The sequence below is a fragment of the Gorilla gorilla genome, chromosome 22 (genome assembly GCF_029281585.2).
Source record: "Gorilla gorilla gorilla isolate KB3781 chromosome 22, NHGRI_mGorGor1-v2.1_pri, whole genome shotgun sequence".
Classification (NCBI taxonomy): Eukaryota; Metazoa; Chordata; class Mammalia; order Primates; family Hominidae; genus Gorilla; species Gorilla gorilla.
This window is the reverse complement of record NC_073246.2, coordinates 46,339,662-46,352,838: the sequence shown is the minus strand read 5'-3', so window position 1 is coordinate 46,352,838 and position 13,177 is coordinate 46,339,662. Positions and strand designations below refer to the sequence as shown.

General features: G+C 56.7%; 1 protein-coding gene and 1 long non-coding RNA gene across 3 annotated transcripts in view; one reads left to right on the top strand and one right to left on the bottom strand.

The window, feature by feature from the left end:
- Positions 1-11,946, top strand: part of TSPEAR (thrombospondin type laminin G domain and EAR repeats) — a 217,830-nt gene extending 205,884 nt beyond the window's left edge. The window contains exons 10-12 of the mRNA XM_055373719.2: positions 288-475; positions 4,757-4,858; positions 9,906-11,946. Coding sequence (XP_055229694.1) covers positions 288-475; positions 4,757-4,858; positions 9,906-10,059 — 444 coding nt within the window. The 3' untranslated portion in view covers positions 10,060-11,946. The remainder of the gene's footprint in view (positions 1-287; positions 476-4,756; positions 4,859-9,905) is intronic.
- Positions 1-13,177, bottom strand: part of LOC129529259 (uncharacterized) — a 41,848-nt gene that overhangs the window by 17,327 nt on the left and 11,344 nt on the right. The window contains exons 2-4 of one of the 2 annotated variants that reach the window (XR_010132431.1): positions 2,569-3,021; positions 1,368-1,893; positions 268-1,153 (exon numbers count right to left, since the gene is read on the bottom strand). This is a non-coding gene — a long non-coding RNA (uncharacterized lncRNA). The remainder of the gene's footprint in view (positions 1-267; positions 1,154-1,367; positions 1,894-2,568; positions 3,022-13,177) is intronic. The other variant, XR_010132430.1, reaches the window with a different exon arrangement.

Sequence of the window (13,177 nt, the reverse complement as noted above, 5' to 3'; positions counted from 1 at the left end):
TTCAGGAAGAAGTGGCCAAGGAGGCTGCCAGCAGGAGTGCCATGTCTGGCACCTGGAGCACAGCGGGCACTGGGCTGTGCCAAGATCCCACGTCCTGCCAAGTGGCAGCCCTGGGGACAGCCAGCGAGAGTGCTTCTCACTCACACCTCTGCACCCGTTCTCCCACACCTCTGCGCCCGCTCCCCCACACCTCTGCGCCCGCTCCCCCACCACACCTCTGTGCCCCCTCCACCACACCTCTGCGCCCGCTCCCCCACACCTCTGCACCTGCTCTCCTTTGGTCCTAGACGTTCGGTGCTGCAGACTGGGAGGTCTTCCAGATCGGGGAGAGGATCTTCCTTGCTGTGGCAAACAGTCACAGCTACGATGTGGAGATGCAAGTCCAGAATGATTCCTATGTCATCAACTCTGTCATCTACGAGCTGAATGTGACCGCACAGGCCTTTGTCAAGTTCCAGGACATTCTCACCTGCAGGTATGCGCCTCCACAGGCCAGTGGGAGGGTGGGCTGATCTCTGGGAGGCCCACCATGTCGGAATCCCCGTTAGGCTCATCCTCACCACCCTTCCCGTGGAAAGACTGGCCTGGGGACCTTCCCGTGGAAAGACTGGCCTGGAGACCTTCCTGTGGAAAGAATGGCCTGGGGACCTTCCTGGCCTGGGGAAGTCAGTGCCGCCCTGAGCCACGGGTTTGGTTCCCAGAGCCGGGCGCTGTGTGCAGAGTTCTGCCCCTTCACACCCATCACCTCCTTTCATCCAAGCAGTGGAGGCAGGAGGGGGCTTCATGCCCGTCGTGCGGAGGGATAGCCGAGGCCCCAGAGGGACAGGTGCGAGGTGCAGGCTTCGAGTGCCCGCTGCCTGCCAGTGCCAGCTGCCACCAGACATGACTACTCCCTTCCCCCGATGTTGCATCCTCCCCGACGACAAACACCAGGACACAGAGACTGGCGTGTTGAGACAGATGTGAGATCCAGGGAACACGGAGGGCGGGTCTGTATGTACGAGAAAGTGATGGTTCCAGACCGACACGCTCTGTGGAGCCACAGGAGGTTGCGTGGGCACCACATTTTGGACAGCGGGCACTGAGAATCTACAACCATCCTGACCAGTGTGGGGCGTCCTCTGGGGTGGAATTCCGAAGTCTGTGAATAAACCTGCAATTGAATCCGTATTACCCAGATCCCAGAGCCAGGGGCCATGGGTCAAGCTTGGAGCTGGAATCTGGCCCGTTCCCGTCCTGGGATGGAGCAGGCGGCTTTCCCAGGTTTCTTCGGGTTTCATGCACTCCTATTTCATTCAGTAACAATTCACCTGCCCCTCCTGGGCACTGGGCTCTAATCTCAGCTTGAGAGACAAAACAACACATACCTTTAGACCCTTCAAGGAGAAAAGTCTCCAAGACGAACTGCTCTGTGGAAAGGGCTGGGTGAGGTGCAGTGAAATCTCGTGTCCCCAGTGCGGAGAAGCGAGCCCGCCCGCTGTGTGCCGCTCAGCTGTGCGTGCCCGCGGACGTGCAGAGAAGACTCTGGAAGGGAGTGCCCTCTCCGTCAGCAGTCACCCCAGGACCAGGAGGCTGCAGGGGTATGCAGACAGGCCAGGAAGGACTTTCCCTATTTGCCCTGTTACTTCTGAACTCCTGGCTTTACAAAGGATGACAATGTTAACTTACTAATATCTTACTTATATGATTTTTTTAAATTAAAAAAAGAACACTCAGAATAAAGAAAAAGAGCCAGCAGCGGCGTCTGCTGGGGGCACTGGGGATTCCGGGGTGACCTGCCTGTGGGCTCTGTTGCCCCTGCGTGGCCTGGCAGCCATGGCAGGAGAAACAGGCACAGGGCGGCGGTGGCAGTTGTGTGTCCCCAGCATGAATCCAGGCCATCCAATGTCAACACTGAGAACAAAACAAAGATTAGGCTTTTTAGAACAACGTTCAGAATAAGACAAGTTGGGGAATGAATTGTGATTAGTCATGGAGATGATGCCAGTCTAGAAACAGATGAGGCAGACGCCTCGGGATTTGAAAGCTGCGGGAACTGACAGAACACAGCTACACACTCGCGACTTATGGCCGTGTCACCACTGGACAGTGGTGTGGACCGTTTATGAACTCAATTATGAAACACGGAAAGTACTTACCAATTAATTAAGGTAATGTTTAATAATTACCATCAAAACAGCACACACAAGTCAAACTCCTAGCCCTTCTACCCAGCATGGGGAATTCCCTACACTTCCCGGAGACGTGATGTGGCCTCACCAAGTCCAAAACCCTATTCAAGGGCGCTGAGGGGTTTCGTGGCTTCTGTGTGTAACCTTGGCTCTGACTGCCTAAGAATGGTCTGCTTGTGTTTGCTTTTTAGATTCAGTAGTTCTATTAAATCCACAGATATGTGCAGCCATGGCTGCAGACAACTCTGGAACATTCTCATCCCCTCACAAGGAGCCCCCCCACCCTTTTCCAGCCCCTCCCTCCCCACTGGGCACCCCCGGGCCCACTTCCTGTCTCTGTGATTTCCCGTTCTGGACACTGCACAGAAATGGACTCGTAGAGCCGTGGCCTCTGTACCTGGCTTTTTCTCGCAGCACCGTGTCCTCCGGGTCGGTGGCGTGGCCGTGCGGGTCAGAGCATCCCCCTTCTCATGGCTGAGTCACACTTCATCCGTCCATTTGTCCGATGATGGGCATTTGCCAGAGGGCGTGATTCTGAAGAATAACATCTGTCCTACAGCCAGTGTGACCCAGGGCTGCTTTGGAGGCAGAATCGGGCACTAGACGCCTTATTTTGTGGTGAAACCGAAGCTGGCTTCTGATGTGAGCCTCGGTGCAGCCGGACAGGATCTTCCACCACTGGTACATCCGACGTGGCCGCTTGTCTTCCTCGGGTCTGGGTTTCAGAGCTCAGATCCGACTGAGGAGTAACCCCGCAGATTCACGCTGACCCGGGGCCCGCGGCCGTGCCTCCAGACCAGAGCATGTGATCACAGACGTCCTCGTCCTCCTCCCAGCGAGCTGGCACGGGCTGCATGGGAACCAAATCATAACCCGCCATTAATGGAGGTGGCTCCAGATGTCACCCTGACTGACCGAAGGAGTGAGGAGCCCAAGGCCCCATGGGCTCTGCCCGCCCTGCCTGTCGCTGGACACCTCTGTGATCCCTCCCTCTCCCAAGGCCCTGTCTCAGCCCCTGCTGCAGGCCGGCCCCACAACTGCCTGCAGGGAAGCACTGGGATGAGGCCCCTCTGCTGCCTGAACTGGCCACAGCCCTGAGGCTGCTGAACAGAGGCACCTGCCTGGCCTGCATATCAGCAGGACGCCTGCGTGTGCATGGCTTCGACCTCCATTTCCTCATCTTGAGATGTGGGGCTGACGCTGACAGCTCAGCAGGTGGGCTCCTGGGGAGGAAAGGTTCCGGGGGAGCCGCTCGTCAGACCCCTCAAACCGAGCCATCCCCAAGCACAGATGCATCCTTGGTAAATTCAGGCGAGACTCCTAAGACAGGACACAGCAAATTTGTTTGCAACAAGAAACAGCTTCTGCTTGTAGGAGAACATCTGTGAACGAGCAGGTCCTGTAGGCCCCTCCTGGAGTGACCTCACGGCCGCTGACCTCACAGCTGAAGACACAATGCTGAGAGAAGAAACCAGGCACAGAGGCCACAGCACTGTGACGCCATTTCTGCACAGTGTCCAGAGCGGGAAACCAAGCTCCTGCCTCCAGCAGGCACCAGCAGCCTGAAACTTTTTCTCTGATTGTTTCAACCTCTTAAAAGTGGACTTGTGTACCCCGGTGTTCATAGCAGCAGCGTTCACAGTAGCCACATGGAGGAAATTCCCCAAGTGTCTGTCAGCGGATGGACAAACACAACGTGTCCGTTCACACAGCGGAGCGTTACTCGGCCTTAGAAAGGAAGGCGATTCTGACACACAGTGCAACACGGATGAACCTTGAGTCACTGGAGTCTCAGCTAAGGCAGACACAAAGGACAAATACCGTGCGATTCCATTTCTATGAGGTCCCTAGAGTGGTCAAATCCATAGAGACAGAAAGTGGCGTGGTGGGTGCCAGGGCTGGGGACGCGGTAGGGGGTGATGTTTACTGGGTGCAGAGCTTCGGTTTTGCAGGATGAAGGCGATCTGGAGGTGGATGGTGGTGGCGGCCACACAGCAGTATGAATGTGCTTAATGCCCCGATCTGTGCACCTAAAGATGGTTGAGGTGGGAAATGTTATATGTATTTTACCATAATTTAAAATTTGAGGCCAGGCATGGTGGCTCATGCCTGTAATCCCAGCACTTTGGGAGGCTGAGGTGTGCAGATCACTTGAGGTCAGGAGTTCAAGACCAGCCTAGCCAACACGGTGAAACCCTGTCTGCACTAAAAATACAAAAATTAGCCGGGCGTGGTGCCCCACACTTGTAATCCCAGCTACTCGGGAGGCTGAGGCAGGAGAATGGCTTGAATCCGAGAGGCGGAGGTTGCCGTGAGCCGAGATCTCGCCACTGCACTCCAGCCTGGGTGACAGAATGAGACTCCATCTCAAAAATAAAATAAAATAAAATTTGAAATGTGTTTTTAAGCAAACAACTAATTTACATTTTCCTGGAATAGACCAACACATATGTGACTGTGAGAAAATCACTCCCCACTTTGGCCCCGGCTCCTCCTCTGTGAATTTTGGAGGTAGCTTCCGGCCAATCCCCCAGTTCCCTGGCGATGTCTGTTGTGTCCTCATATCCGCCCACTTGTTCCTGCAGTGCTCTGGACTGGGAGTTTTTCTCGGTGGGAGAAGATTATTTCCTGGTGGTCGCCAACTCCTTCGATGGGCGCACCTTCTCGGTGAACAGTATTATTTACAGGTAATGAGCTGCCAAGGCCAGCTTCCTCCCAGTGCCTTGCTTCCCCACTGTGGGCTCACCGAGGCTGGCCTCCTCCCAGAGCCTTGCTTCCCTCGGAGGGCTCACCGAGGCCAGCTTCCTCCCAGAGCCTTGCTTCCCCACTGTGGGCTCACCGAGGCCGGCTTCCTCCCAGAGCCTTGCTTCCTCCCGGGGGCTCACCGAGGCCGGCCTCCTCCCAGAGCCTTGCTTCCCCACTGTGGGCTCACCGAGGCCGGCTTCCTCCCAGCGCCTTGTTTCCCCACTGTGGGCTCACCGAGGCCGGCCTCCTCCCAGAGCCTTGCTTCCCCACTGTGGGCTCACCGAGGCCGGCTTCCTCCCAGAGCCTTGCTTCCCCGCTGGGGCTCACCAAGGCCGCCTTCCTCCCAGAGCCTTGCTTCCCCACTGTGGGCTCACCGAGGCCGGCCTCCTCCCAGAGCCTTGCTTCCCCACTGTGGGCTCACCGAGGCCGGCTTCCTCCCAGAGCCTTGCTTCCCCACGGTGGGCTCACCCAGGCCGGCTTCCTCCCAGAGCCTTGCTTCCCCCCGAGTGCTCACCGAGGCCGGCCTCCTCCCAGAGCCTTGCTTCCCCGCTGGGGCTCACCGAGGCCGGCTTCCTCCCAGCGCCTTGCTTCCCCACTGTGGGCTCACCGAGGCCGGCCTCCTCCCAGAGCCTTGCTTCCCCGCTGGGGCTCACAGAGGCCGGCTTCCTCCCAGCGCCTTGCTTCCCCGCTGGGGCTCACCAAGGCCGCCTTCCTCCCAGAGCCTTGCTTCCCCGCTGGGGCTCACCAAGGCCGCCTTCCTCCCAGAGCCTTGCTTCCCCACTGTGGGCTCACCGAGGCCGGCCTCCTCCCAGAGCCTTGCTTCCCCCCCGAGGGCTCACCGAGGCCGGCCTCCTCCCAGAGCCTTGCTTCCCCGCTGGGGCTCACAGAGGCCGGCTTCCTCCCAGCGCCTTGCTTCCCCGCTGGGGCTCACCAAGGCCGCCTTCCTCCCAGAGCCTTGCTTCCCCCCGAGGGTTCACCGAGGCCGGCCTCCTCCCAGAGCCTTGCTTCCCCCCGAGGGCTCACCGAGGCCGGCTTCCTCCCAGAGCCTTGCTTCCCCGCTGGGGCTCACCAAGGCCGCCTTCCTCCCAGCGCCTTGCTTCCCCACTGTGGGCTCACTGAGGCCGGCCTCCTCCCAGCGCTTTGCTTCCCCAATGTGGGCTCACTGAGGCCGGCCTCCTCCCAGAGCCTTGCTTCCCCGCGAGGGCTCACCGAGGCCGGCCTCCTCCCAGAGCCTTGCTTCCCCGCGAGGGCTCACCGAGGCCGGCCTCCTCCCAGAGCCTTGCTTCCCCCCGAGGGCTCACCGAGGCCGGCCTCCTCCCAGAGCCTTGCTTCCCCACTGTGGGCTCACCGAGGCCGGCCTCCTCCCAGAGCCTTGCTTCCCCGCTGGGGCTCACCGAGGCCGGCCTCCTCCCAGAGCCTTGCTTCCCCACTGTGGGCTCACCGAGGCCGGCTTCCTCCCAGAGCCTTGCTTCCCCACTGTGGGCTCACCGAGGCCGGCCTCCTCCCAGAGCCTTGCTTCCCCGCTGGGGCTCACCGAGGCCGGCCTCCTCCCAGAGCCTTGCTTCCCCACTGTGGGCTCACCGAGGCCGGCCTCCTCCCAGAGCCTTGCTTCCCCCCGAGGGCTCACCGAGGCCGGCCTCTTCCCAGCGCCTTGCTTCCCCACTGTGGGCTCACCGAGGCCGGCCTCCTCCCAGAGCCTTGCTTCCCCACTGTGGGCTCACCGAGGCCGGCCTCCTCCCAGAGCCTTGCTTCCCCGCTGGGGCTCACCGAGGCCGGCCTCCTCCCAGCGCCTTGCTTCCCCACTGTGGGCTCACCGAGGCCGGCTTCCTCCCAGAGCCTTGCTTCCCCACTGTGGGCTCACCGAGGCCGGCCTCCTCCCAGAGCCTTGCTTCCCCGCTGGGGCTCACCGAGGCCGGCTTCCTCCCAGCGCCTTGCTTCCCCGCTGGGCTCACCAAGGCCGCCTTCCTCCCAGAGCCTTGCTTCCCCCCGAGGGTTCACCGAGGCCGGCCTCCTCCCAGAGCCTTGCTTCCCCTCAAGGGCTCACCGAGGCCGGCTTCCTCCCAGAGCCTTGCTTCCCCGCGAGGGCTCACCGAGGCCGGCTTCCTCCCAGCGCCTTGCTTCCCCCCGGGGGCTCACCTTCTCTCGCAGGTGCCACCAGCTCACAGCGAGTCCCAAGTCAGGTGTCATTTCCGAGATTGGCTGGGCCCAGTGGACGGCCCCGCGCTGGCTGCACCCGTGTGGGATCTGAGCTGGGGCCCTGCCCCGGGTGTAGCCACAACCCACGAGTGCTGGCGCTTCTGCCTTTGGATTCTGTCAGGGATGCGGCGTGTGGACATCCTAACATGGGAGTTGTTATTTAATTTTTCTCTCATAGGCACTGTGGTGTTCTCATTTATTTCTAGGAGTTTTCCAAGTATTGTACGTTTAACGAATGGGGTTGGCTTTTTAACTTTCATTTGCAGCTGCTCATCATGACAATCATTTTCTCGCCCCCCAACCAATCAGTTCTAATAGCTTTTCTTAAAAAGATTCTCAGGGGACTTAGGAATATAATTACCTCTGAGAATAAAGAACATTTCCCCTTGATTTCTAGTGTTCTAATTGATTATGTAGCTTGCTTCCCTAGCTAAAGATTCCAGAACAATCTTGGATGGCGGCAGAAGCAGCAGCTGTCCCACCTTGCTCTAATTTAACGAGCACATCTGAGCATGGCCGTTTGATGGGCTGTGGGCCATCCGGGCCAGGGCTAGGGTCTCCTTTGGCATCTGTGAGTGCATGGTGCGGTCCACTACGTTTACTGCTGATGTCATGATTTATAGTGAGACATCTCCTCGCGTTATTAGACCTGATGCCACTTGGTGATGATGCAGAATTATTGAATAAGCCACTGGCTTCCAATTGCCTGTCTTTAAGCTTTTAGCATCTATAATAGGAAATTAGATTGCTCGGTGGTTTTCTTTTGGGGACTTAACTATCTAGTTTAAAATGAAGCCTAACAGTAAATACACACTGCAGGGCTTTCTAACTGCACCTGTGGACTGGGATAGTCTGAAGAATAGGGTTTTTTCTCTCATTTCTGACAGCTGGGTTAAATTCAGTTATAAAGCCATCTGTGCCTGGTACCTTTTTAATAATATCTCCTTGTTATTTATTTTTTGGGGGGGACAGGGTCTCACTCTGTAGCCCAGGCTGAAGTGCAGTGGCATAACCTCAGCTCATTGCAGGCTGAAATTCCCAGGCTCAAGCAATCCTCCCACCTCAGCCTCCCTAGTCGCTGGGACCACAGGCATGGGCCACCATGCCTGGCTAATTTTATTTTTTCTTTTTTGAGATGGAGTCTCGCTTTGTCGCCCAGGCTGGAATGCAGTGGCGCAGTCTCAGCACACTGCAAGCTCCGCCTCCTGGGTTCACGCCATTCTCTTGCTTCAGCCTCCTGAGTAGCTGGGACTACAGGCACCTGCCACCACACCTGGCTAATTTTTTGTATTTTTAGTAGAGATGGGGTTTCACTGTGTTAGCCAGGATGGTCTCGATCTCCTGACCTTGCGATCTGCCCGCCTCAGCCTCCCAAAGTGCTGGGATTACAGGCATGAGCCACCGTGCCCAGCCCATGCCTGGCTAATTTTTGTATTTTTAATAGAGATGGGGTTTCACTATGCTGGCCAGGCTGTTCTCGAACTCCTGACCTCAAGTGATCTGCCCGCCTCAGCCTCCCAAAGTGCTGAGATTATAGGTGTAAGCCACCCCACCTGGCCATAAATACTATATTTGAAGGCAATGAGAAAAGGATGGGTTTTACTTGATAACTCCATATGATTCGGGAGATTAGCTTCATGTAATCTGGAAGAAAACAAAGCTTACCCCCACTTCACATTGTACACAAAAATAAATGTTATATGGATTAAAAGTCCAAATGTGAAAAAGAAGAAAAGCTGAGGGCAGTTGTATAACCTCAGGGTTCTATGAAGAAGACAAGCCCGGAAGGAAAGGCGCTGGGTCGACCACCTGCGTTAAAAGCTTTCTATGGCAACAGACATCCTATTCAAAAGCAAAAGACAAACTCTTTACCACACACACGACAGAAAACCAACCCTTACAAACTAATAAAAAATGTGTCTTTAAATTTGGAAAAATGGACAAAAGATATAAATAGGAATTCTTAGAAGAAAAGATGAACAGTGTGAATAAACATTATAAGGGATTTGTCCTCAAAGCAAAACCCTGACAGGTTCTCCCCCATTTGTTTGGAAGTGTGTTAACGATGGGCAGTGGAGTGGGTTGGGGGATCCCAGGGGGATCCCACCCTGCCCTTTCCCATGAGAACCCGGGCCACCACGGCTTTTCCAGAAAGCAGTCTGGAAGAATTTAGTTTCATACTTTAATATTTAATATTTAATTAAATGTAAACAATTCGTGCCCTTTGATGTCGGCGCCCTGACTTGGGGACTCCACGCCTCGGAAATGGAAGCTCCTGGGATAAATGAGTCCTTTTGAAGGCAAACCCTGGCAGCCAGCAGCCGCCCAGAGCAAGAATGAGGTCCTGGGGCAGCCCCTGACGTGGGGCCGCAGAGCAGCGGGCAGAGAGCTGGGCTCCTGTATCTGAGGACGGAGGGGTTCCAGCCTGCGTGGTGGCCTGCTGTGTTTGAGGGGGCCCTGGGGAAGGTCACGCACCTCACGATTGAGGCCGACCCTCGGAACTGCACGTTTGGGGGTCCCCGGGGGTAGGATCTTGGGTGGATAGGAGGTAGCGCTGGGATCTTGGTGAGATCTGGAATCTTTCCTCTTCTGGGCCTCAGCCTCCTGCTTTGCAAGATGAGAAAGCCCTCATGGCCCAGAATCGATCTCCCCACACTGTGCCAGTCGGGGGGATGGAAGAGGCTCAGATGTGACCCAGAGCTGCTGGGTCCCTGACAGCGCGGGTGGGAGCCGGGGGAGAGGAGCTGCCCCGCAGAGCCCAGGCTGACCCGGCTGCCGCTGTCTGTCCCGCAGGTGGCAGGGCTACGAGGGCTTCGTGGCGGTGCACAGCCTCCCCACCGTCGGCTGCAGGGACTGGGAGGCCTTCAGCACCACGGCTGGTGCCTACCTCATCTACTCCAGCGCCAAGGAGCCCCTCTCCAGGGTCCTGCGGCTGAGGACACGCTGAGGCCGCGGCTGCCCAGGAGCAACTGGGGTGGCCAGGAGGGGCAGGACCCCAGCACCTCCCCCAAGTGGCCCTGGACGTCCAGGTGGGCCCAGCCTAGGGCATCCCGGGCCTGGGCATCAGGCAGGGTGCAGGTGGGGCCATCTGCGGCCCTGGTTCGGGCAGGGACATCCATCCACCTCTGAGTCCTTCTGAGCCACAGCCCCAGTGACGGTCTGGGTCTTGCAGGTAGAGGCCCAGAGCCCCTGCCAGTGCTCGCCCACCTGAGTGTCAAGCGGGGATTTCGCTGTCAAGGAACCGTTTCTATACATTTTTACCTCAAACAACAGGACCTCGGCTCGTGTCCCTGCGGCTGGCCTCTCGCCAGCCACTCCTGCAGTGTGTGTCCGGCCGCCTGAGCAGGTGTGGTGCCGTCCCGCCATTGCCACCACCTATTTATTGTTTTATCTGAACGGAAGTGTATTTATACTGCTTTTTACAAAAGCACCGGTGCTCCTCTCTAGGCAGCGGGTGGGCACAGCCCCTCACCACGGACACGGACAGAGGACCACCTCCCCATACAGAGAGAGGCTTCCCTCCCAGCCTCAGTTTACCCATAAATGCACTGGCGCGAGGTCAGAAATCACAAGCCTGGGCATGGCCTGGGTCGCACCCCCTCCCCACGGCCCCACCCACAGGGACCTCAACTTCTGGGCCCGGGATTTTTTCCCTATTCAGCAGCATTTTAATCACACATCCTCCAGCTGACTAGGACTCAGGCTGTGTGCCTCCATCTGCCTGTGTGCTGGCTGTCCTAGCTCCCTGGTAACAGCATCCTCTGCTGGCTCTCCTGTGGTCATCTTGTCTCTGCAGCTGGGAGAGCTGCTTGTCTGTCCGTCACAGGCAGCGAGGATGAGAGGGGGTGATGGGCGCAAGGCCCCAGGGCTCCTCCCTCTTAACCCACGTAGGTGCCAGAGAAACCAACCCCACTCCATGAGAAGAGGCTCAGACAGCAGGCTCCAGGAGCACGCAGCCCAGACCACACCTGCGAGGGTCTTCCAGGAACGGTGCTCCTGCTTCTGCAACACAAATCAGAACAGGAGCGATCCTCAGAGAGTTTACAATGTGCTTTTTCCGCCAATCAGAACTGTGGACAAAACTTCCTATTTCCTACACCGCAGCTGTCTGTTCACCTTCAGCTCAGAGAGCACTCCTGATCTTTCGTAATGAAATGGAAGCCTCCCCTTGTCTGGCAAATAATAAAGTCAGTGTCTACTTTTGCCGGCTTTGGGACCTTCGTGTTTTTCCGGGGCTCAGGTCTCACTCCAGCCATCGCTGTGGCCAGTGGAGAGCCACTCCCCTCTGGGGGCAGTCGCCGAGAGCCTCCTTCCCCTCCGTCCAGCCAGCAAGGCTTTCCCAAGCGTCCTGGGCAGGGGGGTCGGGCCCTGCTTTCCACCAAGTCACTGAGAAGGTCCCAATCACACATGATTGGCCTCCTTGGGTCAGCACCTGTGAAAGGAAGATTAAAAACTCGAGACCCCAATTCACTCAACCAAGAAGAAAAAAGCTGAAAGCTGAGTCCTGCAGGAAGCTGCCTTTCCCTTTGCCCTAAGCAGACAGCTGCAGATGAGAGGGTCAGCATCCCCACTAGCGGCTGCTGTGTGCCCCTTATCTCATGGAAAGTGCCGATTTACTGAGCACGAGATAAACAGGTAACTGACTGTTCCCACCTGCTCCTTTTCTCCTGCAGCATGGAGCAATCAGTCATGTGACCACATCCTCCTCCCTCTGCCCCCTCCAGCCGGCTTTACCCCTTGACTGAAGCCCTCAACATCATCTTGGGAGAGAGGCACAGACCTGTCTCCTGGGTGCGTTCTTAGCCTTGGCAAAATAAACTTCTCCATTGATCGAGGCCTGGGTCGGGTACTTTTTTGGTTTGCAGACTCATCCACATGCTTTTCCAGCTGGGCCTTGCTCTTCTCTTGTTTGTCTGAGTAATTTGTTTCTGTTCATGTGAGGCTGACGGTGCCGCAACTGTTCCAACTCCCATCTCTCAGCCAGATCCCTTCATTCCCCAAACTGTTCTAGATCTGGACTTATTTTGGAAATCAGAGCCTGACTTGAGTGGCTGAAAATCTAAGAACTTCTGGGTAAAGTTACCAAACACTCAGTGTTTGGAGCACAAAACTGAAAGTGTCTGAGCCAGGTCTGGGTCAGCTTAGAGGGTTATGATGCCAAGGTTGAGAATCTGCCCAGGAAAAAGCGGCACCAGACACAGCAGGACCTGTGGCCAGACCTTTTCCAGAGAGCGTTTTGAGGTGCTGAGTATTTAAAAGAGGAGGAGAGGAGAGGGCAGGGGGAAGGGGGAGAGAGAAGAGGGTGGGTAGGCAATGAGGCCAGTGGTCAGGCTCCTGGGAGGCTTTAATTAGCACGCGCTCAGTGCACGTTACCAGTGAAAGGGGGAGGTGGGGGAACAGCCCTTTAGGCACTCATCTGGCGCTCAGCAAACCTGCATCTGACGTCAGATAGAGTAGACACAGAAAAGAAGAAAAAGCCAAGCCTGTGTTTTTCTCGAGTGCTTAACCAGAAGTCATGGCTGGAGACACAAAAGCACCTCCTTGCCTATGTAATTTTGTTCCTTTACTGCTTTAAACAAGCAAGATGTGGTTTTATTCCTTTAGCAGCTGGTGGTGTTGGCTTTGTGTCCCTGAACAAAAATAAAAGCAAGCCCTAGTCTTGCTTTTGTCCCACACTGGCGAGGATCAGCTGCTCATCGACACTGTCAGAGTGCGGGAGGCCTCCCGGGGAGATACACGGCCGGCCGTCTTGCAAGCTCTCTGTTCAGAAACAGACTGGTTCTCCTGAGAGGCAGGTTTTTGCGTGACGCCATTTCCAAGCTTTCCCTTTCCCTTTGGAACAGTGAGTTTGGCATCTCAGGATTCTGTCTGCCTTTCACAGGAGGGAGAAGCTCCAGACGTGGGCTCCCCGCTGTCCTTCCATGCCCCCTCTTGGATGGAATCAGAGGGCCCTGTGGCCCCGCCCACCTTCCCAGTCTTCCCCTGGGGTTGAGAAGAGCGCTTTTCTGTCTTGTTAGCCATGATTTCCAGCCAACGTTGGAAAAGCTCTGATTTCCTGGATCGTG